This window comes from Notothenia rossii (assembly GCF_949606895.1).
Source record: "Notothenia rossii genome assembly, chromosome: 6".
NCBI lineage: Eukaryota > Metazoa > Chordata > Actinopteri > Perciformes > Nototheniidae > Notothenia > Notothenia rossii.
In genome coordinates this window covers 72068772-72096461 of record NC_136909.1, presented here as the reverse complement: position 1 = coordinate 72096461, position 27690 = coordinate 72068772, and the positions used below count along the sequence as shown (strand labels likewise).

Here is a 27690-nt window from a genome sequence, read left to right as displayed (position 1 = left end):
TGCTTGTTTTAAATTAATGTTCTCTTTTTCCAACCACCTTTTTATCAGGGAGCCATGCATTTGCTCATATGGTTCAGTGAGAGCTGGAGTCAAATGGGCAGAGCTGCACTAGTGAGAGCTGCACTGGTGGATGCAGCTACTTTTTTAATCCACCGCTATGTCTGTAGAGTTCCTAGAATGTTTTAAGTCATAACTTGCTATTTTCTTTTGTAACAAAATCATTAAGTAAAATGCAGATTTACATGCTTTCCTCCAAAGAAATACACCAAATAGTTCTGCTAATAATGTTTGAATAATAGCAAAATAATGTTTGCACAATAGTGGGATAATATGTCCATGTTTACAGGTACTATATGGCAAAAAATGTTATCCTTCTTTGGTACATTTTTTATTTAATATGCTCAACAGCACTAATATCCTTTTACAACAATAAATAAAATAGGTGTATAGTATCAATTTCGTTGAATAAAACAGATGGCAACTACAGCTGCCATCTGTTTTCCATCTATACTTTTAAATTAGAAATCACACTCAAATCGCCCTTAATCAACATATTAAACTGTAATCCTGATTATCCATACACCCATGAGGTGAATCAAGCCTGCCAGAAAGTGTGGAAGACTTCATTCTAAATAAAATGTTCCCCTCTGGGGATTGGGTTAGCATTCCATAATGAGCCCTGTGCAAGCTGTGCACAATTCCTTTACTTTAATTCCTCAGATACAACAATGTTATATCCATCAAACTGTTAAATAAACACTTCAGGATACCTTTGAAGTTCCCTCACTAGTTAAAGTTAAGTTAAAAGCCTTTTATTGTCATTATACACAGAGTATAACGAGATTCAGAGTGCAACTCTGTCCCGGTGTGCAAAAAATACAAACAAATACGTAACACTAAAAAACACAGCAATAGGACAGACAACATACAGTCATACGGGGGAATAAATAGTTAAAAATATTGATATAAAAATAGTATATAAAGTGCATAAAGGTGTGTGTATGTGTGAGAATGGTTTCGGTTATTGCATTATGTGTGGTGGTTGAGCAGCCTGACGGCCCAGGGGTAGAAACTGTTTTTGAGTCTGTTTGTCCTTGACTTGAAGCTCCTGTATCTTCTCCCAGAAGGCAGGAGAGAGAACAGTCTGTGACCTGGTCGAGAGCTCTCCTTTATGATTTTGTTAGCTCTGCTGAGGCAGCGGGAGGTGGAGATGTGTTCCAGAGAGGGCAGCCGATGGTTTTCTCTGCCCTCCGTATCACTCTCTGCAGGGCTTTCTTGTCCGCAGCTGAGCATCCTGCATACCACCCCGAGATGAAGTATGACAGCACGCTCTCGATGGTCGCCCGGTAGAAGGACACCAGCAGCTTCTTGTTCAGTCGGTTCCTCCGAAGCACCCTCAGGAAGTGTAGTCGCTGCTGGGCCTTCTTAACTGCTGCAGTGGTGTGTGCTGTCCAGCTGAGGCTCTCCGAAATGTGAACCCCCAGGAACTTAAAGGTGGAGACCCTCTCCACTCTCTCTCCATTGAGGTGAAGGGGGGCGTGCTCTGGACAGTGCTTTCTGAAGTCTATGATGATTTATTTTGTTTTGCTTGTGTTCAGATATAGGTTGTTTGCTGAACACCACGCAAACAGCTTCAGGATCTCGTCTCTGTATGCCGACTCGTCGTCTCCCTTATATATTTGGCCGACAACAGTGGTGTCATCTGCAAATTTGATAATGGAGTTGGAGGGGTGAATGGGAGAGCAGTCGTGTGTGTAGAGCAAGTAGAGTAGAGGGCTCAGCACGCAGCCCTGCGGGGAGCCAGTGCTGAGGGTGCGGGTGGAGGAGCAATAAGGGCCTATTTTCACTGTCTGAGGACGGTCTGTAAGGAAATTATTAATTCAGGCGCATAAAATGGAGGGGAAACCTAGGCTTGACAGTTTTTCCACTAGTTTGTCAGGTATGATGGTGTTAAAAGCTGAGCTAAAATCGACAAACAGCATCCTTATATAGTTGCCTGGGCCTTCTAGGTGGCTCACAGCTGTGTGAAGGACCGTGGCGATGGCATCATCCGTGGATCTGTTGGCTCTATAGGCAAACTGATGAGGGTCGAGGGAGGGTGCGAGGCTGGCTTTGATGTAGTCGGCTATCAGTCTTTCACTAGGACCTATGCACAGTCCTTAGGGCGAGTCCTCAACATTTCCCTGAGCTTCACTCATTAGTCCATAATGCACAGACATTCTGCACCACTATACATTTGTTTAAGCATCCATCAGGGACATGAGCAGATGCTATCATGCTCTAAACAAACAGAACAGTTAACCTTACTACAAGCAAACACAAAAAGCTTGTAGATTGACACTTTGAATGCTGTAATTTATATAAACATATAATCAGTCTTACCTTCTTCAAACAGATGACCCTCATTGAATTCACACAGAAACACAATTTAAATAGCTCAATGTATAGAGATAAAACACTGGAAACATGTACAGTGTCACACAGGCTGAATTGGAAGCTCTATGAAATAATATAGTATCTATTTATTTATGATGCACTGCCACACACATGTAAGAAAAGACTGGTATCATTTGAAGGCACCTAAAACGTATCATCAGAAGTAGCAGGTGTTGAGTACAGGACAATTAGCTGTGGTTAGCGTGGCATTTAAAAGCTGTAATAAAGGTTGAGAGCAGGCGGATAAAAACAACATTTAAGATTATTGCTTTGTTGCATCCATTCCACTTAGCCAATGAGGCCAGAGGACATTGGCACACCAGTCACAAGTAAAACAATCCAAGCAGAGCCACAGACTCTGGTAATTAAAGGGGACCAATTGTCAGGATCAGGGAATATTAGGACTCAAATGCAGTTAAAAAGGGAAGTGGGTTCCAAAACAAAAGCGAGCTGTATTCAAACAAAGCTGTTGGCATGAAAAAACAAGACAAAAATCGTGAATCATAACAGGTAGCATGAGGTAAGTGACAAACATGGAGAGTGAGAAAATACAACGAACCGACATGGAGCACAGGGGAAGACAAGACTAAATACACAGAAGGGTAATCACAGGACAAGACACAGCTGGGCAGGGGAGGCAGAAACACAAGGGCAACAGGTGAACACAATGAGGCACAATCAGACACAGGAGGGCAAACACGGAAGACCAGACACAGGGAGAACAGCATTTCAAAATAAACCCACAACTTAACACACACAACTAAAATCATGACACCTATCCTGCAAAATGCACTTTTTGATGTCTTTTATACATAAATGTGTGACACAAAGTGTCAGAAAACAAAACCCTCTCTCTTTCCCTCCGTACCCCAATTTCTAAAAATGGGGGTACAACGGAGCTCATCCAGATTTGCGTCCGATATGATGTAATATCGGAAATGTGGATGCACAGCACTATCAGAAACGTTGCCATTAGAAACAATGCCCGACGTGTTTTGGAAGTAATATGGCCTTAGTCTACATTAGCAAGCCTCGCTAACACTCAGAGCCAACCTGCACTGGAAAGAGTGAAAAGCAGGAAATAAAAAAAGGAACTCACCTTGTGGTAAACCAGCAAGAGAAAAAGCATTTGAGCTACTGTTTCAGAAATACTGCTTCAGAAATAATCCTTGATGTGGTTTGGAACATGATATGGCGTTTAATCACGGCAGCGTTTAGCTGTATCTCGTAGAATTCTGAGCTGGCACAAGCCCCCCCTCCTCTTTTTTCTTTCAAGCTAAGGACCCCGAACATACAGTTCTCTAACAGGGCTGGAATAGAGGAATATGAGGGATGTCTAAAATGCATCTGTTTGGTATTTTGAGCAAAACACATCATAGAAATGTTTTTTATATATTTTTTTATATATCTGAGACCCATACTATATGCCCAAAAATTGCATGATAGCAGACCTTTAAAGCGAGCCAGTGCCCTTAGGTTATGTCAACCTAAAGCATCTTATTGGCTTTCCTAAAGTTTTACTACTTTCTGTTCCAATGTTTTTCACAATATTATAAGCAAACAAAACAAAGTGCAAGAAACAGACCCTGAACACAAACTCAAGACAGGAAATAAAGCAACACACAGAACAATTAAGACAGTTGAAACAGTTATCTTCTGCATTACTTTTTATTTTTGAATTAACTGTGAATATGGGTGGCCTATTAATGTGGATTCAACCATCCTCCCGGGATTTATGATAATGTTTTCTTTGATGTGTAGTTCTCAGAGATCAGATGTGGTCTAGAAACTTCTGTATTTTTTTGTTAGCGCCTCTAGCAACTTGGTTCCACAAGCAGCACGGGGAGCTGTAAGGGAGACATGCTGGATCAAAAGGAGCTTCCTCATGTCCTTCTCCCAACTTTACAAAAAAACAACATATGCTTACAACTGTAGTAGGTTACCATTATTGTTGAAGCACAAATGGACAAAATTGTCTGTAGTGTCATTTATCTATTTGTTAACAACCACCTTTTAAAAAGCTTCAAAAGTAGTTTTAGACATGACTTGATCGGACAAGCACAGATGTATAAATAACATTACATTACATGTCACTTGTTAGGCGCTTTTACCCGAAGCGACTTACATAATCAATACTGTGGGCAATCCCCAGAGCAATTTGGGGTGTCTTGCCCAGGGACACTGCAGTGGGGATTGAATCAGAACTCCTCTTATCTGAGGATCAGTGCACTGAGCCACAGCCTCCATATACTGTATTAACAATATTTTATTCAAGAATTCCATGTAGCTGCTTCAGTTTCATTATCGAATAAATATCACATGTACCAACGTAAGAGCACTGTGAAACATTGAACACTAAATGAAAAGGCTCTCTAACTGCCACTGCTTGCACTCAATATAAGAGGATTTTCCTGCACCGGCTTTTATCTAACAAGCAACATATCGTCAATGGGAGCCCTGTGAAAGTGTATGTGTAACGATCTGTCTGTGTTGTGTTTTGTCTTGTCTTTTTCTGTCTTTGGTTTCATGTTTTATTTTGAAAAGTGTTCACCCCGTCTTGCCGGTTACTTTCTGGTTGCGTTCCGATAATCCAAAAATCAGCTCATAAATTCTAACCCTATCTCCTATTCCTTGACCACTCAGGGGGTTAAGGGGTAGTGGATTGGAGAATTCAAAAGGACTTAGGAGAAGAGAGAATCCGAATGCACTTTCACTATCTGACGTGTTTATGATGCGCCAGCGGACGTCATTGTGTGCGTCTGCTGCTGTGGTGAAACTATGGAAACTACAGTGTTCTATACAACGGACTACATGGATGTTTAATAAGAACGAGGGACTCATCGAGAGACTCTGCACCGTGCTCTGATGCTGTTGCTTTATGCTTTATGAACGTGGACAACAGAGAAACATATTCTTCATGACCAAAGTTGTAATTGAAATAAAAAAGGAAAGTGAAATTTATGCTCGTCACCCTCTCCCTCCGGTCCACATTAATACAAATGATCCCAATACGTACGATTGTATGAAAATATCTTAAAATCAATACAAATGTATTTATTATAAACGTTAGTCCTTAACACCTATCACTGTGTAGATCACCATTCAAACATCTTTTAAAAGTTGAACAAGCCACACACAGCTCAGTGAAATGTTGACTTTATTTGATAATTTCAGTAAAAACTAACGTTCATATTTCTCTTTTTGATTATAATAGCCTACTGATGAACGATCAAAACAAAGCACTTTGGCAACTTACCACATACGTTTTAAAATGCTTAATAAGCACCGTAACTTTCCTGATATAATTTCTCCGTCATAATCGTTGGTTTCCGTGAACGGCCGACTGTTATGTGACGCAAATGCTGCGGCTGCAAGGCATTGTGGGGCAGCATTTTCTCCTCTCCTTTCGGTAAGGGAGGTCCAGTTGTTCCTAAGCTAAAGGAGGTTATAAAGGAGGGCTGCGCTGCAGTCGAATAGTCCATTTAGCTTAGGAACCTTCCTAACCGAGTGAAATGACCCGGAAGTCCCTCAGTGGCAGCCATGATAAGTGCCGTTCGAATTCTCTAGAACAGTGGTTCCCAACCTTGGGGGGGCGCCAAAGATCGCAGGGGGGGCGCCAGGCCTCAGATGATTTGAGGCCAAATACCATATTTAGACTTTTTTTTTTTTTTTTATATAATTGTAACACAATACATGATTGTCACTAAAAGCCTTGTCTCTACATTACAATAACATATAAAAAATAATTGATTAATTAATTTGAATGAAAATTCAAGTTAGTAGCTATTAAAGGCATAAAAAGACAGAAATGTATAATTCTTTCTTTAATGGAAATGTTTCTTCTGTCCATAAAGTGTCCAAACCAGGCTTGTCTGGATAAGCGCATTTTTAAAACATAGTCATTGTCCATGACGGTTTCAGTTGGATTATTTGTCACAGTTGCTCCGATCAGATCGGTCTCCTCCATTTTGTAGATTATTTACGACTTTTGAATCCACATAAACACATCGGCAAAATCCGGCTTACTTTGAGCATGTGTTTTAAACAGTTTAATCCCTTTTTGAATTGTTTCCACTTGCGTCGTCCTTTAATTTCTTCATACAGCGGGAATCCAAATGAATGAATCCTGAGTCCAATAACCATCAAAGTCACTCCAATAGTGCTCCTTAATTACACTTTCATCCTCCTTTAACAAAATACTTAACATTCATCCAGTTTGTGACAGTAGTTGTAGCATTTTTGAGACTTTGGAACCCCCCCCCCCCCCCTTGTGTGTTGCTTTTGGGGGGGGGGCAAATTCCAACAGGAGTCATTTGGGGGGGCTCTTGGGGACAAACGTTGGGAACCACTGCTCTAGAATGATAGGAAAGGAGGTTTCAAACTTCCTTTATAATCTCCTTTAGCTTAGGAACCACTGGACCTCCCTAACCAAAAGGAGAGGAGAAAATGCTGCCCCACAATGCCTTGAAGCCGCAGCATTTGACGTCACACAATAGTCGGCCGTTCACGGACACAAACGATTATGACGGAGAAATTATATCATGAAAGTTACGGTGCTTATTAAGCATTTTAAAACGTATGTGGTAAGTGGCCAAAGTGCTCGTTTTGAACGTTCATCAGTATTATAATCAAAAAGAGAAATATGAACGTTAGCTTTTACTGAAATTATCAAATAAAGTCAACATTTCACTGAGCTGTGTGGGGTTTGTTCAACTTTTAAAAGATGTTTGAATGGTGGTATACACAGTGATAGGTGTTAAAGACTAACGTTTATAATAAATACATTTATATTGATTTTAAGATATTTTCATAGTTCATACAATCATACGTATTGGGATCATTTGTATTAATGTGGACCGGAGGGAGAAGGTGACGAGCATAAGTTTCACTTACATTTTTTATTTCAATTCCAATTTTGGTCATGAAGAATATGATTCTCTGTTGTTCATAAAGCATAAAGCAAAAGCATCAGAGCACGGTGCGGAGTCTCTAGATGACTCTGTCGTTCTTATTAAACATTGATGTTGTAGTCCGTTGTATAGAAAACTGTAGTTTCCATACTGTAGTTTCCCCACAGCAGCAGAAGCACACAATGACGTCCGCTGGCGCATCATAAACACGTTGGATAGTGAAAGTGCATTCGGATTCTCTAAAGTACCGCAGTCTCCTCTCCTAAGTCCTTTTGAATTCTCCTATCCACTATCCCTTAACCCCGTGACGTTTCACTCAGAGGTCAAGGAATAGGAGATAGGGTTAGAACTTAGGTGCTGATTTTTAAACTATCCGAACGCAACTGGGTTGCGTTCCAATAGTCCATTTATCTTAGGAACCTTCCTAACCAAGTGAAATGACCCGGAAGTACGTCAGTGGCAGCCATGTTAAGTGCCGTTCCAATTCTCCAAATGAAAGGAAAGGAGGTTTCAAACTTCCTTTATAACCTCCTTTAGCTTAGGAACCACTGGACCTCCCTTACCGAAAGGAGAGGAGAAAATGCTGCCCCACAATGCCTTGCAGCCGCAGCATTTGCGTCACACAACAGTCGGCCGTTCACGGAAACAAACGATTATGACGGAGAAATTATATCATGAAAGTTACGGTGCTTATTAAGCATTTTAAAACGTATGTGGTAAGTTGCCAAAGTGCTTCGTTTTGAACGTTCATCAGTATTATAATCAAAAAGAGAAATATGAACGTTAGTTTTTACTGAAATGATCAAATAAAGTCAACATTTCACTGAGCTGTGTGGGGTTTGTTCAACTTTTAAAAGATGTTTGAATGGTGATGTACACAGTGATAGGTGTTAAGGACTAACGTTTATAATAAATACATTTGTATTGATTTTAAGATATTTTCATTCAATCATACGTATTGGGATCATTTGTATTAATGTGGACTGGAGGGAGAGGGTGACGAGCATAAATTTCACTTTCCTTTTTTATTTCAATTACAACTTTGGTCATGAAGAATATGTTTCTCTGTTGTCCACGTTCATAAAGCATAAAGCAACAGCATCAGAGCACGGTGCAGAATCTCTAGATGAGTCCCTCGTTCTTATTAAACATCCATGTTGTAGTCCGTTGTATAGAACACTGTAGTTTCCATAGTTTCACCACAGCAGCAGACGCACACAATGATGTCCGCTGGCACATCATAAACACGTCGGATAGTGAAAGTGCATTCGGATTCTCTAAAGTAGCGCAGTCTCTTCTCCTAAGTCCTTTTGAATTCTCCTATCCACTATCCCTTAACCCCGTGACGTTTCACTCAGAGGTCAAGGAATAGGAGATAGGGTTAGAATTTAGGAGCTGATTTTTGGATTATCGGAACGCAACCCTAGAATGATAGGAAAGGAGGTTTCGAAACTTCCTTTATAACCTACTTCCGGGTCATTTCACTTGGTTAGGAAGGTTCCTAAGCTAAATGGACTATTGGAACGCAACCTCTGTCTGTTTTCCCTCCTACCTGATTACCCGATTGTGTTCACCTGGTGCCTAAGCCCCTGTGTTTTCTCCTCCCTCCTCACCTGTGTCTTGTTTGTGTGATTAGTCTTGTGTGTATTTGGGTCATTCTACAGAAAAGTTGGAAGTACTGTCACTTACTTTTGCAGACACCAAAATACATGACGTTGACCCAAGGGTGTAACTTTGGTTTGAGAAGTGGGGGGGACACAAAACAGGGTGTCCTCCGCAATGAAACATTGTTCTCGATTTAATTCCATTTCCTGCCTTTCTAAAAATATATATTAGGGACTATGGTGTTAACTAATCCAAGAAAAATGTGTAGTGTGTATAATGAGTGTGCAAACTTATCTGTCCATGAACCTGTTTTATTTGTGATGACCTCACATCCTATAGGGGGGTCCGGGGGCATGCACCCCCGGTAAGATTTGTTTCTTTAAAGTGAAGTTAAAGGCATCCATCTGGTGCACAAATTAAGAGATTTATGGATACAGCTCTCTCAACACTCATATGAAACAGAACTGTATTTCAATACTCCAGAAACCATTAGAATATGCTCACAACCAATAACACATCATTGATATACTCCTCTCTCCTATCTTTATCTTACCTAGTCTGCATTCTTTCTTTTTATTTATGCATATTTTACTAATCACTTCCCTTTCAAACTGTGTTTTTAATTTTTTACTGACATTGGAATTACTTTTTAACTTATGTTGAACAACTATATTAAATAAATGGAAATAATTGTTTAGACCAAACCGTTTGAGACCCACTGAGATAACTTAAGACTAAAGTTTACAATATAATCACTCAGCGAGTCCTTTACCTCCCTGAGCTGATGTTATCTCAGCCTCTCAGTCCGAGAGGACTCTCCCTATAAGATTGCTTTCTATAAATAACAAAACATAAACTAGAGCTGTCCATAAGCAAGATAACACGTTACAAAACAGTATAATAATAATTCACAGTATTTCAGCTCATTTAAGTTAAATTAAAGAATATTCAATTAGCTCACAAAAACATAATTCATTACCATAAAATAATGTGCCTAAATGGCTCTTACAATTCCGGCCCCTAATTATAATGCGGGAAGACTTATAATTAATAATAATAACAACAAGAGTCATTTCCAAACAAAAATATGGCTAACAATAACTCAATTATACTCCTAACAAAACATTTGCATTTACTTATGGGGGAGGAATCCACCTACACCCCTTGACATAGGATTTCCATAAAACAAACTAAATATATGTATTTTCAGGGATGAACATGCGCCCTGTAATGCATTGTGCCATACTGCAAAATTAAAGTGTCCTATTCACAAATGAGGCATGGCTTCAGAGTCACTACTGACTGACTTTAAACAGTCATCAACGTAAAAGTTCCTCAGAACTGTCTCTACGGCCTGAATTGATGCCGCAGTCCTGTTTTCTTCTGCTGCTCTTCTTGAGGCAAAGCTAGCACAGCTGGCAGACGAGGTGGCGCCGAAAATGTGTACAACCATTTTGTAATCAACCATTTCTTGTGTGAGGTCTCCATTAGGCCACCACAAAAAGCGCAGGAGGTCTGTATCCTCTTCTGGGACTCTGACTTGGTGGTACATGGCTTCTATGTCTGCCATCATTGCAACATGCTCTTGTCTAAAACGTGTCAGGACTCCGATGAGGGAGCTTGTAAGGTCAGGACCCTGAAGCAATTCGTTATTGATTTAAGTTCCATGGAAACTTGCAGCACAGTCAAAGACCACCCGGAGTTTTTTCTTTTGTGGGTGGTACACACCATGGTGTGGGATATACCACACTGTCGTCTTGCCGGCTCAGTTGTGTCTCTGGCACCTTGACTGCATATCCCTTGCTTAGCAGGTCACTAATACAGTCTGTGTATTCCTGGTGGAATTCAGGTTTTTTGTTGAGTCTCTTCTTTAGGTTAATTGCTCTCTGAACTGCAGCATACCTATTGTTTGGCAAGCTGACCAATGATGTCTTTGTAGGTAGATTGATGTAATAATGTCCTTCAGCATGATGGATTGAGCTGGACAAAGAGCTGATGAATTTTTTGTCTTCCTGTGATATTTCCAGTTTGTCACTGTAGCAATGCTCGGGAAAGTCTGCATTGTATTGCTGTATTAGTAGCCTTTCCACAGTCTCTACTGCAATCCGGTTGATTGTGACTTGGTGCTGCTCACCGTCCTTTGGCTCACTGTCTTCTTGTTCTTTAAGCGGGCCGTTAATAGTCCAGCCAAGGACCGTCTTTACGGCATATGGGCCGTTGTTCTGACTGTGAATGACTTTCCATGGCTCGAAAGCTTCATGCACGTCATTTCCAATTAGGAGTCCTATCTCAGCAGCGATGCACGGCAGCTCTACTTCCTGAAGGTGTGGCCATTTTTCAATGTCTTTCTGAAGAGGAATATGATCCTTTACTGGGATGCTCTTTTGCGTGAAAAGCTTTTTTAAGCTGATAAACTTATCTTCTTTAATTCCACAGACCTCCAAATCTCTCAGCAGAGAACATTTCACTTGTTTGGTTGAGCTCATTGTTGTTAGGACAAGCTGCGCTCTTTTTCCCTGCAGGTTTAGCTGCCTTGCTAAAGAGTCTGTGCAAAATGTTGCAGAGCTCCCAGGGTCCACGAAGGCGTAGGTTTTCACAAACTTGCTTCCTTTCTTTCTTTGAGATTTAGGCTCAAACCAGCTCTCTTGATCATGGCTCTTTTCTTCTTCGTTCATAAAAAGCACAACTGAGCAGTGACAGTCTTTAAACTCTTCAAAGACTGCCTTGAAAAGTTTCATCTTTGAGATAACTTCCATCAAGTTACAGGTGTTGCCCATTAAAAGGGCTCAACTTCATTCATTTTGGCAGTGAGTTGTCTTAATTTACCTCTCCTTGCCAGTAGCGTGGCGTAGGAAAAAAATGAGGGGAAGCCAATAATACATCCTTTCTTTTGGGGTAGGGGGGGGTGTGGTGGTCAATGTAATAACGTAACCAGATGAGTGATTACAGCGCCCGGTATCATTTTACACACATTTGTATCATACAGATGCAGGACTGACACACGCCTGTTATCTGACCGACAGGTCGGCACGCACTCTCCAGCCGAAACTCTAATAAGCATTCATTCACAAACTAAATCAGGAGACCTTTAACGTTTTACGTCCGGTTCGCTCCTTTGTTCCTCGCTGTACACAGCTCCAGTTTGGGCATTGGCCTGTCATCAGATTGTATTTGTTGTTGCTGCTGCAGCGGAAGTTTAGTCCAATTATTTTTGATTAAATACTCCAAATCTCCACCCTCCATAATTGCACTTGCTTCAGTTGCTTGCTACTTTCTAACGGCGGTGAGAGTGGTGCAGTGACGCTATCTATCTTCTATCGATTAGATTTATGATTCGAAAATTATGTGGATATTATCCGACTGAACAAAACGTGCATTTACCTAACAGGGTTCGTTTTCCACTTACCTTTTTTCGAGCTATTTTCCAAAATCCTATGGAGAAATCCCATTGCTATTTTGTCGAGGGAAACCGAGCGCAGCTTATTTCCGCTTTTTGGGACGCGTCACTGCACCACTAAATTGATGCGATTTGATTAGATTGTGAGGCAAGGGAAGCCAGCCGCCTCTGGCTTCCCTTGGCATGGCCCTGACCAATCAAAGGTTGGCAGGGTCATGACGTGAGCCTCATCTGATTGGTCAATCCCTCCATTTCTTTTCACCAAGGGAAGCAAATTTCGGCTGGCCTTCTCTCGCAACAGAGAGTGCTATTTACTGTTCCACCATAACATCTAGAGGGGCGCTGTTTCACTCTTTGTAAAATACTCAATGAGAATGGGGGACAGACGGGCCGGCAGCAACACACAACAAAGAATTTCCGAAACTAAACGAAGTGTTTTTATTTATTTATTAAAATGATAACTACAATCCGAAAAAACAGGGGAAGCCTGGCTTCCCTTGGCCTCCAGGAGAAAACGCCACTGCTCCTTGCATTGATGCAGAGCTGTAGCCGCTGCTCCATGGCCTTTTCTGTTGGTTTTGCTGCCCTCTTGTGGGCGTCGACCGTAAACGCACCCTCATTGGCGCTGTCTTCCGACATTATTCAACCGGTTCGGCTGACCAAAAGACAACAGCTGTTTTACCCAGTGGCCGGAAATCCAACGGAAAGGCATGCAGAGTAGCGTGACAGCCTGCAGTCCATGTCCAAACGGTAGAGGATAATCCAAACGGTCCTTTGCCCCATTAGCCACGATCAGATCCACTTAGTTTCTGCCGCGGCTCCAGTAGCCACGATCAGATCCACCTCCGACAATTCCAGTGATAGTAGGTTCCTACACGCTAGTAATCCTCACGACGTTGTCGGTAAGTTTTTGACTTATTGTAGTGGCCAATTGTCCAAAAGAAAATCAATGTTCAAAGGCCACTTAGTCTAGGAGGCGAGTTCGAGTATTGACTCGCGTATATTGAAAAAAGTAGATACTTGCTCGTTCCATTCAGGTGCTTTATTTAGAGGTTCAACATCAGCTGGCGGCCCACTGCCGAAGAAAAAAAAAACAACAAAAAAAACAAGATCCCTCGGTCTTACGGATTTGGACGGTCAAAAATGTTTCCCAACTTGGCTCTCTAGACTTCCTGCTGTGTCATGCTGGCAGCGTCATTTATACCCAAGCACGCCCCTAAGATTGCTTTCTATAAATAACAAAACATAAACTAGAGCTGTCCATAAGCAAGATAACACGTTACAAAACAGTATAATAATAATTCACAGTATTTCAGCTCATTTAAGTTAAATTAAAGAATATTGAATTCGCTCACAAAAACATAATTCATTACCATAAAATAATGTGCCTAAATGGCTCTTACATTGACCATATTTGGTCTGACACATTGCAGCCATTTTGTTAAAATGGTAGTGTTTTGTCCAAATTGTCACTGGTGTTACCGTCACTGGTGTTACTCTTCTTCCTGGTAACACGTAACACCAGTGACATTCCTATACAAATAAGCTTTGTATAATGTATAAAAATAATACAAATACTTTAAGCTCTACTTGTTGTGGATTCATCAAGTTAAGAGTTAGTTATTGCTATTTAACAAGTTTTAGATGTGTTTAGAAGGAATATATTTCTGCAGATTTGTATCACCCAGATTTCACCTTTTCTGTAGAATGACTGACTCATTTAAGTTCCGATTTTTCTGTCTGTCATTGTTGGTTCCTTGTTTGTCTTTGACTGTGTCCCGGGGTAGTGTTCGGTTTTTGACGCTTTGGCCTTGAAATAAAGGTATTTTTCTTTGAAATCTGCATTTGGGTCCTGCCTGCTTCACTCTGACAGTATGGTTCTGATGAGCAGGTGGCACATTCATGGGCTCAGAACAGTCTCACAAACACACATGCACACAGAGGGATTCAAACTTGTATTTCATGATCCGCAAAAGGATTCACACTTGTATTTCCGGATCCACACTTGTGATTTTCAATGCACACACAAATGTGTTCCGTTTCATATAGCCTACATGTAAATAAAATCCAAATACAGAAAACGTTTTACAGATGTATTTTTGATCCTCACATATTTGTTTTCCATTTAAATCCCCTGAACCTACAAACACAAACCGCTTTCTGTGCATGGATCGCTGTGCCTTCGTGTGTGGGTTTTTCGAGACTCCCCTGATGGTCCCCCGATTCGTACTTGTAATTTTTTCTATCTATAGCCAATCAGATGTCTCCTCAATGCTAAGCCAATCACATGAGCGCGCCCCCCCCCCCCCGAGGGTAGATTTATTGCGTTCATGGCGTAGCGCTTCATGTAGGCCTACGCATTTTACGCATTCCGGAACTGACAGGTCCATGGAGCTAATCTCAGGACACCTCCACTCTCAGTACATTGCCACTTTCCGAACAGGAAATGCACGCAAATACAAGCCTTTATATTATTAAGGTACAGCGCCACTTTCCGAACCATTGATGAATGCTTGTGTACACAAAAACGGCAGGCAAAACCGTTTTAAATGTGTGTTTCCTGTATGGCAAATACAGCTCCTTTATTTATGTCTGTATGAAGTTGTTGTGAGTGTGGAGGGAGCAGCTACACGTTAGTTTAGCCCAGGGGTTGGCAACCTTTCTGATATGAAGGGCCATTTAAAAAAAAAAATGTATCAGCGTGCCAACGATCGAGAATTATCAACGGAGGGGGCGTTGAGGAGCTTGACGCTCGTCAACTATCAGCAGGAGGGCGGGGGAGCCTCGCTGCAGGGAAGCAGTGTGTGGACCTGTCAGCGCAACTTACATGATGCCGAATTTAACAAACACTTTTAAATAATTGGTTTAAACGGCATAATAATAAGGACGATCGTCCGTTCTGTGATTCTCCAGAGCACACATGTTATGATATTAGGGTCATGCAGAGTGAGATGAGATCGCTGTCCCTTTAAGAGAGAGAGAGAGAGAGAGAGAGAGAGAGAGAGAGAGAGAGAGAGAGAGAGAGAGAGAGAGAGAGAGAGAGAGAGAGAGAGAGAGAGAGAGAGAGAGAGAGAGAGAGAGAGAGAGAGAGAGAGAGGGGTGTGGCTTGTGCATGTGTGTTTGTGGATGGTAGAGCGACAGTGAGGGAACGTGTGTATGTTTCTGCAAGTGAAACGAGGAAGCAGAAAAACAAAGGTCCGTCTGTGATGTATTTTGTGAAACAGAAGAACAGCTAAATAAATGCAACGGCCTCCCAAGAAGTGCTCGCCTCTCTCCAGTCATTTAAGCTAAAGTGGGTTATTGAACCTGAAGCTTGTTGCTTCTGCCCTCCTCGACTACGGTCTGGGAGCCGACAGGAAAGTTCAACACACAGATGGCCAGTCCGCCCCTTTGTAGCATATTATTTCGATGAGAGATGAGCAGATGGGCTTTCAACTAAATACACAGCCACGCAAAAACTGCGGCATTTGTACAGCTCCTTATGGGTAGGCTACTGCTGCAATTAGTGAAGTGCTTTCCTCCGTGGTGAAACGATCAGCACTGCACCACGGAGGAAAGCGGCAGAAAGTCACTTGGAGATAAAGGGAGCGGGGCTGCGTTGCGTGCATGGTTTCCTTCTGCAGGTAACGGGGAGACACGCTCTGGCGGTGGTCTCGTTCAGGATCCGAAAATACAATTTAAATATTTTGCACACTTATTCCACTTATTCCTAGTGTGCCACTGGTTACGGTGCCGCGTGCCAATGCCAGGGGTTGCCGACCCCTGGTTTAGCCTAATCGATCAGTGCCAGTGGCGGCGCTAGGAGGTGGCTACTTGGGCTCAAGCCCCGGATGTTTTCTGAAAAGCCCCGGATGTTTCACTTAAAAAAATTAACCCTTTCATGCGTAGAGGTCACTACAGTGGACAGCTATTCAAAAGGTGTTTTCTTCTATATGCATTGTTTTTTTTTGCATAGCTGCACCATCAGCCACTACATAGGACCCTATTGCATCATCCCATACACTGCCACTCAGTGGAAAGTCAGTGTAAGTGCATGGTACATGTCTCTAAACCAAAATGGACGACAGAAAGCCACATGGACCAAGTCACCCATCTATATCTTGCCAATCCTTTTATGGAAAGCGTCCCCTGCAGGTATAAAAAATGTGGTGACATCAAGTAACAACTAAGGAATCATATAATTCATAAATGATCAAAGAATTGATTTTATTTTTGCAGGAAATCATGATTAACCACCTGTCCACTACAGTGGACGTCATGCATCACTGGATATATTTCAACTACAATTCATACTGGTACTGCTGCTGTTGTTCCCAGGGCCGTCCCTCCCTACAGGCAGATCATGCAGACTGTGTGGGGCCTCACCTTGTGGAGGGGGCCACACCTTGCGGAGGGGGGCCTCATCTGAGGCGCTTATGTGGCGCAATTAGGGTGGCGCGGCACGGTTTCGCCGCTGCGAGGCTCCACTAGCACTCATCAAATAACGTGTGCGTGGGGCCTCAAATTGGCCCCTGGCCCTGGTTATTCTTGAAAATACTTCATCTGCAATATCTTTTTGGGCCGTAAATCATCTATCCATTCATCCATCTTCTCCCGCTTATCCGTGGTCGGGTCGCGGAGGTAGGAGTTCCAGCAGAGAGCCCCAAACGTTCTTTTCCCTGGCCACATCAACCAGCTCTGACTGGGGGATCCCAAGGCGCTCCCATGCCAGCGAAGAGATATAATCCCTCCATCTGGTTCTAGGTCTACCCCTTGGTCTCTTCCCAGCTGGACGTGCCTGGAACACCTCCCTAGGGAGGCGCCCAGGTGGCATCCTAACTAGGTGCCCGAACCACCTCAACTGGCTCCTTTCGACGCGAAGGAGGAGCGGTTCAACTCCGAGTCCCTCCCGGATGACCGAACTTCTCACCTTATCCCTAAGGGAGACACCAGCCACCCTGCGGAGAAAACCCATCTCGGCCGCTTGTACCCGCAATCTCGTTCTTTCGGTCATGACCCATCCTTCATGACCATAGGTGAGGGTAGGAACGAAAATGGCGCGGTAGACAGAGAGCTTTGCCTTCTAGCTCAACTCCCTTTTCGTCACAACGGTGCGGTGAAGAGACTGCAGTACCGCTCCCGCTGCTCCGATTCTCCGACCCATCTCACGCTCCATTGTTCCCTCACTCGAGAACAAGACCCTGAGATACTTGAACTCCTTCACTTGGGGTAAGGACTCATTCCCTACTTGGAGTGGACAGTCCATCGGTTTCCTGCTGAGAACCATGGCCTCAGATTTGGAGGTGCTGATCCTCATCCCAGCCGCTTCACACTTGGTTGCGAACCGATCCAGTGAGTGCTGAAGGTCGCAGACCGATGAAGCCATCAGAACCACATCATCTGCAAAAAGCAGTAAATCAATGTACTTATATGTTATTATGATGTAATTTTAAGTTTGCACATCTTTATTTATCATTTTTTCAAAATGTACATCGCTTCAGTTCAAACCCTGAACGCATACTGTCCACCTGAGTGGAAATATAAATATCTCTTTGAAAAAACTAGATTTAAAAAAAAAAAAAGTTCAAATCTTGTTTTTCATGCCCCAAGAGCAATAATAACACTTGGTAAAAAATCCTGACTGAGGCTTTCATAATTAATTTTTATTTTTTCGGGACAGTAGCCTGCGTACTGCGTAGCCTTCCCTGCCCTGAAGAAGAAGTGATCCTTCCTAGTGCCCAGCGCCATATGGCTCTGCTAGTGCCTGACGAGTTTTAAGCTAATAGCCTATAAAGTTATGGATATTAGAAAGTTATTTTCATTGAAAAAGGCGCCACAAGCTGCAGCAGCAGCAGTATCAGCAGCTGACAACAATGTCATCACCAGTAGTGAAGAAATGGATGATGTTTCAGGTTTGTGAATCTAATGGTGATATCTGCAGTCTGGCTGACTGAGTAAGAAGTGAAAAAGAGTGATGTAACATTAATGTTACTGTATAGCTAGTAAACATGGAGTAACCACACTAATTATACCCTTATATGTTAGTATGTATACAGAACATGACTAAAAATTATCCTAAGATGTAACGTTAACCCTTCATACCTCAGTCTACCTTTAAGACACTAAAATAAAGTATTCCAATTTTTATATTATTTTGGAATTATACCGGCTCTCGTTTCAGTACACTTAACAACGGAACCATAGCAACGGAACTGACAGGCAACGGAACTGACAGGCAACCCTCTGAATCAGACTCCGATTGGCTGTGACTGCATCCACTCAGACTGTCCGATTCAGAAACGTGACTCTTACACTCTTTAAGTCACAAACAAAGATGGTGGATGAGAATAGATCTATAAAACGATAAGCAATGCGCCAGAATCAAGGTGAGACTATCCGTATTCTTTAAAACTCTACGCACATTCGTTTCACCGAAATAGGTAAACGGCTGTATTTGAGTGAGTTAAGGCTTTAGTTTGCTTCATTAAAGGCTGTAAGTGTTCTCCAGTGCCTTTTGTCCACTCTAAGGTATTATTAAGGTAGGGTTAATGTTGCTCTCAAAGTGCACCAGATGGATGCTTTTAACTTCAATATTTAAAAAAAAATCTTCCCGGGGAACATGCCCCCGGACCCCCCTAAAGGAGGCGACGACCCTCCTAAAGGATGTTCGGTCCACCCCCCAGTTGTAAAAAAAATAGCACTTTACCCCTGCACCCCCCAACAACTCATGGGCTAAGCCCCGGATCTCCTACAATCCTAAATCCGCCAATGATCAGTGCATTACGAAGCCAGTGCTGCAGTGAACTGTCAACGGGGGGGAGCCCCGCTGGTCATTATCGGCCGATATTCACTCTTAATAGTTTGATCGGTGCTCTCTATAAAGGCCGATCAGGAGAGCTGGATCTGATCGATATGGACATAAACGCGAGAGATCAGATCAGCTGCTGAGTCTGACGGAGACACGCAGCTCTGCATGATCACCTGATGCTCCGCCCTCTGTTTAGCGAGCTGACCGGACAGCGCAAAATGCGTATATGAAGTGTCATGAACGCAATAAATCATACCCTCGTGGGGGCGCGCTCATGTGATTGGCTTAGAATTGAGGAGACATCTGATTGGCTATAGATAGAAAAAATTACGATAGTAAGTACGAATCGAGTGAGCGTCGGGGGAATCTCAAAAAACCCACACACGAATGCACAGCGATCCGTGTACAGAAAGCGGGTTGTGTTTGCAGGTTCAGGGGATTTAAACGGAATTTGTTTTTTGTGAGGATCAAAAATACATATGTAAAACTTTTTTCTGTGTTTGGATTTTATTTACATGTATATGAAACGGAACACATTTGTGTGTGCATTGAAAAACACAAGTGTGGATCCTTTTGCAGATCATGAAATACAATTTTGAATCCTTCTGTGTGGATGTGTGTATTATGAGACTGTTCTGAGCCCATAAACCTTGAGTAGTAGCCTCTGCGAAAACTGTATATAGGTGTGTGTGAATAGGAAAATGTCTGCTTTTTTTGTAAAGCTCTTCGAGTGGTAGCTAAAGCTTTAAAAGTGCTATATAAATGCCGTCCATATACAGTAGGTCAGCCATCTGATCTGCCTCTTTTAGAGCAGGGTCAAAGCAAATGTATCTGCTGAATGTGCTGACATGCTACAAGCACATTCAGAGTATACTGCAAGTATGGAGAAATAGTTGTATCTAACTTTGAAGCCATTAAATCCAATTCCAAGTACTTATTTAAAGGTTACATGATTGGTTATGTTCCATCTTCTTCTAATTTACAGTATATTCCAGGCTAAGCAATTAGCCTGTTAAAGGTGGGGTAGGTAAGTTTGAGAAACCGGCTCGAGATACACTTTTTGCTATATTCCATAGAATGCTCTTAACATCCAGCAAATAATATCTTAAGTGCTTTGACAAAAAATCCATAAAAAAATGTCATCTGTGGAAGCTGTGGTGCTGTAAAAAGCACGACCAATCATTTTAGCCGGGCCGGCTAAAATAACTGGATGGCCTACCTGCCTGTCAGCCTTCCATCTGTGCACAAACTGATCTCGTGCCCTCATTGGTCATGTGCACGTTCGTGTGTGTTGGAGGAGGGGCTCTGTAAGGAATTGGCAGATTTTTTCCGGCTGTGTATTTTCAAATTCTCAAACTGGTTTCTCCAAAATTACCCCACCTTTAACATTCAAGGTACCGTCTCTTGAAAATAACCTCTAATGGACATCTTGTACTTTATAATGTACTATTTTACCAGTGGCATAAATATATTTTCTTGCTCCTTAAAAGAAAAACAAAACATGGTTTTATTGTAGGCCTATTGGCAGATTCAAACTGCAACAAGAGCGAGTATTTTATTTTAACATCATCAGATGATATATTTCAATTTCATACTTACATTTTCATTGTCTGTAGGCACATTTCTAGTCAATAAATACTTGCCAACAAGAAAATATGTGAACAAGACCAGCATTAATTTAAATAAATTCTGTGATTGACAGAAATGCCTTCAATACACTATTAATGAACATTTAAAGATACATATTGACATGTATTGGGGTGATCTTTTGATTGTGCACCATTTTCAGTTTGTTTTGCAGTGTGGAAAAACCGTCACATGCGCACAGTGACCAACTACTTCATAGTGAACCTTTCCTTTGCCGATGTCTTGGTCACCATCATCTGCCTCCCTGCGAGTCTCGTGGTCGACATCACAGAGACCTGGTTCTTTGGAAAAACTCTTTGCAAAGTTGTGCCTTATCTGCAGGTAAGAGGAAACAAATTAGGGTATTAGAAATGTTGACGAGATGCAAACCACTCATCCAAAAAGGTTAATGAAGCATTATCAAGTGGCAAATAAGGTAATATTGTGCAGAAATCCGTACTGTCGGTTGATGCATGGACGAGGGAATGTTCAAAATTATCAAACCAAACCAAACAAACCGAGGGGGATCATGCATGCCAGTTTTGAAGGCTTCAAGCCCAGCCCAGGTGAACTACCTCCAACTGATGCTCTCTTCTCTGCTTGGCTTTTTCATGAAAGAAAAGGAGGAAATAAACCATGCAAACCATGCCAAGCAGAGCAGGAAGGGCAAACACCAAGACCTTTTTTCAATTACTCTCCTTTACTGTCATCCCATCCCATTTTCCCATTGATGTTAAACCCATGGATATTTAATGGTTTGGTTTTTTTTGTGTTGGTTTCTCCATTTGTTTAATTCTATGCAGCATTGTCCCCACTGTGCCAGCACATCGGCCTATAAGAATCATGTATTCAATCGAATGCTTGCCAGATTTATGTTTTCAGGGAGAGTGGATACAAACACAATCTTTACTAATCCTATATTCTATCCACTTATATTTATATTTGTGTCACAGGTTCAAACCCCACTGCAGTCAGCATGTCGTTGTGTCCCTGGGCAAGACACTTCACCCCAAATTGCTCACAGTATTGAGTATGTAAGTCGCTTTGGATAAAAGCGTCTAACATGTAATGTAATATTTCATTTTTTACAACTCTATGAAAATAAAGACCTCCACGGCATCACAACGAATGGTGTGACGTACACAACGTCATTTGGATGCAGCTGTAGACAGGGATAACACTGATTGAATTTATTCAATACATGGGAAATATTTTCCTGCTGGGCTGGCTACCACACACCTCATGGCATTGAGATAGCGGCTTATTTGAAGTCCTTCATGGTCATATTCATGCCATGTCCTGTTGTGTGCTTAATGCACTTTAGCTGCTGCTTTTAAAGTATTTGAAAGAACCACCTCATGCTAATCCAATAAACCCAGGAGGATCTTTTTTTCCAAGATGTATTCCCACTGCACTGGGGAATTATAAATTCTCCCTGAATTTGAATCAACAGTCGCCTGGCTTTTCCATACTGCAGTGCTGTATTACCTTAGAGGGGATCAACCCCAAGACGTGAAACTGTACTGCTATGTTCTTTCGTAATACGTTATGTTGTAAATCCAATGAAATAACTTGTTCCTGAAAGAAATGATCAAAACCGTAGAGGAAAGTGAGTTATGAATGAATGTTTATACATGAATATTGAAATAACTGCAGCATAGTCTTCGGTTTGTATTTGCACTCAATTGAATATTATATTTAGCAAGAGGGAATGGGTTAGGGCAGCATAAGCAAAAAACCATACACAATGCATTATGTAATTATTGCAAGACTTGACTATAAAGAGAATTAAACTCATATGAGATTTATATATAGCAACATCTCTGCTTACTGTATGTGTGGCAGAAAAAAGTGCTCTGATCTCAATATTTGCTTTTTTAATTAACTACACAAGAAGTGGGGATGTGGACTTCCGGTTGGACGAACATGTGAGGGCTGCGTTGTCTCGTTCTCCCACGACTTTACTTTCTACATTTAATTTAAAACCACCGAAGTTGAGTTCAACCCGTATTGTGTGAACATAATTTGGAATATAGATCAGAAAAAGCCGATGTGATGCCAAAATCTGCATTGAAAACGGAGACGAAACAGGCAAAAAAGACCGAAACTGCTGTCTCAGACATGGCTAGCATAATTAGCCTGCTTGAAGAGCACAGAGCTAGCTCAGAGCTAGCTCAGAGCTTTATCACTGTTTGAAGTCAGCTGAAATGCTAGCTCAGAGCTAGCACAGAGCTAGCATTTCAGCTGACTTCAAACAGTGATAAAAATTAGTCGCTTTTCGGCGCCTCCCACTTGTTTAACGCTGCTTTGGGTGACTTGTGTAATTCGTAGAGAACCGAAGAGTTTTCTTCTTTCAAAAAAGAAGAAGAAATCTAGATCGCAAAATAATTAAACAAGCGAGTGCCTGTTTTTCCTGACCAAGGACAGGTTCCTTGAACACAACACGAGCGTAACGTGTCTTCACGTGATTATGTCTTGTCTGAAAGGAGTGTGTATTGTAGACTAGACTAGAGTGCTTACGGAGAGCACCGGAACGCGTTCCAGCTCTTCAAATATTGCAGTACCCATAAGGAGCCGCACACATGCAGCAGTGTTTGCGTGGCTGTGTCTTTAGTTGTAAGCACAGTGGCGATCTGTTTTTATTAGCATCTGGTTAGCTAGCTATGCTAACAAATTTAAACAGCTTTTTTACAACCAGGTGGAAGAGAGCTCTCTCCTGAGGCTCAAATAACCTCAGCTCAGTGAGGTTAAGGCACACCTTGATATGATCATTTTAATTATTAATGAGACATTAGAGACTAAATGAAAAACAGGTATAAAATACTATGACAGTAACAAAAAAGTTGTTAAAAATAACAAGAATAGTGTTTAAAAGGGGACTGATTTGTAAAATATCCCAAAAGAAAAATCTGCTTACAGTTCTGTTTCAAATGGGTGTTGAAAGATGTACCCATAGATCTCCTCATGTTGCTCTCAAAGTACACCAGATTGATGCTTTTGACTTCAATATTTTAAAAAAAATCTTCCGGGGGAGCATGCCCCCGGACCCCCCTAGAGGAGGTTAGGTCCCCCCCACTTAAATCATGTTCACATGGACACTAAATACATTTGCACACATCTTCTGTCCATCTCTTTCTGTTTTGGTGGTCATGCCACACCGTGCACATGCATGCATGCGCGAGTCATGGTAAAATGGATTAAGAGGTTGCTTTCTCTTTGCACACCATGAAAGAAAGGCGAAATGAATGGGCATTGATTTTAGTTTTTTTAAGCAGAGGTTGAGTTCAATAATTTGTACGGCCCTCGGAGGATGTTGTAAAAATTGAAAGGAAAAAGGTTCCCCACCCCTGCTGTAAATAATAATAAAAACCCTTGATTTATAACTTAACATCTCTATCTCCTATTGATCTTAGTATATTATAAAGAATAGCCAGTTAATTGAAGCATTATAGCACAGGCCTTTGTCAGATGGTACATTTTATGCTGTTTTTTTCCTGCTTCGAATAGTTCTCTCTTTTTTCACCATACCTGTGTTTGCATCACTGTTCAAAGCTGCCTTTGCGGTACTGGAGGCGAAGATGAACCAAACGCAGACCACAGCAGCAGAACATGGGGAACAAATAGACTCTCTTGAGACCAATGCAAATCTGCAAGATCAGCGACTCCGTATACTCGAGGAGAAGTGTGCGGTATTAGCAGATAGCAATGCTAAGCTGGCTGCGAAGACCGCAGATCTGGAAGGTCGGAGCCGCAGAAATAACATTAGAATCATTGGACTTCCTGAGTCTATTGAGGGACCCCGGCCTACAACCTTCTTTTCTGAACTTTTGGTCGAGCTGCTAGGCAATGAAACTCTCCAATCCCCTCCCGAGCTGGACCGTGCACACAGAGCGCCGGCTGCTGGGCCGCAGCCAGGGGCGAGACCGCAACCTGTGATATTGCGGCTGCATCGCTACCAAGTCAAGGATCTGATTGTCCGGGAGGCCCGCAAGAGACGAGGGGATCTCCGCTACCGTGGGACACCAGTGCAGATCTACGAAGACTTCACACAGGAGGTTCTCGAACAGCGGGCGAAATACAGAGACATCATGTCAAAGCTGTACAACCTAGGCCTCAGACCGGCTCTTCTGTTCCCTGCTCGCCTGCAGATCACACTTGGAAGCGGGGCTAAAAAAAGGTTCCCCTCGCCCCTGGAGGCTGCAGCCTTTGCAGCTGGCTATGAACGCGAGCCGGCTAACTAACCACTGATGTTGTGCTAGGCTAGTGGTGGCTGAGTTAGGCTAGGCTAAACCACGCTAGCGCTGCATTGATGGTGGACTGGGTATGTTACAACCGTTATGTTTGGACACAATTGATTGTATAATCTAAAGTTACCTAGCCATGACAGCGCACAATGCGAAATGTGGTCTACATTTATTTTTTGTATGATTACATTTTTGTATTTACATTATATACCCGGGGTGTTTTTTGCAGTTTTTCGAATTTCCTTGTTAACTCGTGCTGTTCACAATTGTTTCTGAGCACTTTACAGCCGTCGTTCTGTTGGGACGTAATTTCTTTTATAACTAACGTTGCTCTGCCATGGGGATGGGTATCGTTAGGATTTTATCGATACCGGTACTGCTTATCGGTATCGGTATTTTTCGATACTCTTATCGATTCTTTTCAATAATTTTGTGTTAATAAACTAAAGACAAGGCGATGTGCCTGCAAGACTGCAACCAGGTAAACAAAACATATTACCCGTGCGCGTCTATCGTTATTCCAACCCAGTTTAGATTTAACCACGCCCACTTCCGCATTACGCAAGGATCGACGTAGCTCTACGTAGACACGGCACACCCGCGAAATCTGAATTTCGCTGGGTTGGAATAACGATAGACGCTACCCGTGCGCAGCAGCTAACCTGCCTGCGAGCCTTCGCTCAGGTCACATTTACACACGGCGCGGCTGAAGCCCGCTAGCACTATTAGCACTATTAGCACTAGCAGTATCGCTAGCACCGTTTAAGATTCAATGAGTGTCTCGCTTGCAAATGCTTCATTAAGTTGCTTGTGTTACCCCCTTTACAAGCAACTAATTGAGTACATAGATTGCACCTTGCACTATCGCCACTACATTTTTTTAAAGTGCATCCAGACCTTCGATCGCTTTGCTCTGTCCGCCATGCCTGCGGGAGTCTCACAACAATAATAAGAGCGGTGTTGAGAGAGATGAGGAGTGGCATTTACAGTGGCCAATCAGAGGGGTCTCAAACCGGATACATCACACAGGATTAGGGTTCCCAACCAACCAGAATGGTTTAAAGTTAAACTAAGGAAGTAGACGTAACAGATATACCGATAGCAGCACCGTTTGTCCAGCGGCTTAACGGTATAGAGAGGCAAAGTCCCGCCCATCTACTTCCGACCCATGGGACCCCGGAAGCGGAAAATTATACATTGACTTCAATGGAGAGAGAAAAGTAATCTTTCTATCCCGTTTGAATTGTGCCACGAATGACATATATGATGTTTGTCAAATTAAAAGAACATTTTGCAAGTCAAAAAAATAAAAATGTGTCGTAAAACTGTGAAGTTACCATTTTTTTGGGGTGAAACCGCTCAGTGAACTACAGGTCTCTGGTCTCGCACAATACGCGTCACCATCACAAAGATGGCTGTGACGTTAGCAAATTTCACCTGTTTCTTTCAGAATGAGGCGAAAAAGTATAAAACGAGGTTAAAATCACGACAAGTCTGGGCATGTTGAGAGCTGTACATACACGAAAGGGAGTGGTTCTGTAAGAGCCAGCATGCGGGACCGGCTTTACAAGGTTTCAGTGAGTAATATGAGTGCAATGTTTATGGTTAATGTCAGCTAGCTAACAAGGTACACTAACATGTTTTGTTTTAGCAACTAGTTTTCTCCTTAAGAACTTCGTGTTTTCTGTGTATGCTGTGGATAACATTAGTGTTCACAAGAACAAGATCCACTCCCGTGTTTTGTTTTAGTTGCTCTTCAGATTGAAGCGGCCAGTTTTATATCGACTATATGTGTGATCTCCTTTTTACATCTCGTTGTGTCATTTGAGTTTATTTGCTGTGTGTAGATTCAAGGATTTTGGTTATCTTGTCTAGGGATGCAAACTTGTCACCTTTCGGCGAAATTCTCAGTTTTGAATCCAAAATAGGTCGTTTGTGTGATTCATGTAGATCTGCAATAAAAATATTTTGGGGTATGGGAGGGGGTCTGGGACCCGGATTAATGTGCGGCTGCGAGCTTTTTTTATATATTATAATGAAGTGTGAGCTGTGTGCTCGAGTCTTCCTGCCTGTCGGCTCTGCTCATGATGTATAATAAGCCTCTACTGCTCAGCGATGATGGTCTAGTTTCAGCAGCTACATTACCTACGGTGCGTTCGTTAATATTAACTGTGCGTCCGGAGTCACTGTGGCACAGACTGGACCGCTGGTGAACAGCTGTTAGAACGGGCCGTTCAGGTGTTCAGAGTAGAGCTCTCTGTCGGAGCGGCAGAGCGTGATGTGCACTGAAAAGTTTTTTTTTCCCGTCGCAATATTATCGTTGAGCTAGCTAACTAGCATACATTGTCACTATCTGCTAACGTTAGCTTTAGCCTTCGTTTTCTAATCGTTTTTTTCATAGGCTATAAACAGAGGTGGTATAAGTATATATCTTGTACTTGATTAAAAGTAGAAGTACTCAGTTATTGTGCTTGAGTAAAAGTAGAAGTAGCCTACTCAGATCGTGTAGGCTACTTGAGTAAAAGTAGAAGAACCAGAGTGTAGGAATACTCTGTTACAGTAAAAGTCCTGCATTCCAAATGTTCCTCAAGTAAAAGTAGAAAAGTATTATTATCAAAATATAGTGAAAGTAGCGACAGTAAAAGTAGTCATTTTGCAGATTGGTCCATTTCAGAATAATATGAT

The 27690-nt window shown here is 42.1% G+C and overlaps 1 protein-coding gene across 2 annotated transcripts in view; it reads left to right on the top strand.

Annotated features, from left to right (window-relative positions):
* Positions 1–27690, top strand: part of hcrtr2 (hypocretin (orexin) receptor 2) — a 58145-nt gene that overhangs the window by 6510 nt on the left and 23945 nt on the right. The window contains exons 1-2 of one of the 2 annotated variants that reach the window (XM_079687942.1): positions 11065–11275; positions 20925–21103. In XM_079687942.1, coding sequence (XP_079544068.1) covers positions 11194–11275; positions 20925–21103 — 261 coding nt within the window. In that variant the 5' untranslated portion in view covers positions 11065–11193. Of the gene's footprint in view, positions 1–11064; positions 11276–20924; positions 21104–27690 lie in introns of those variants that run through there. The other variant, XM_079687941.1, reaches the window with a different exon arrangement.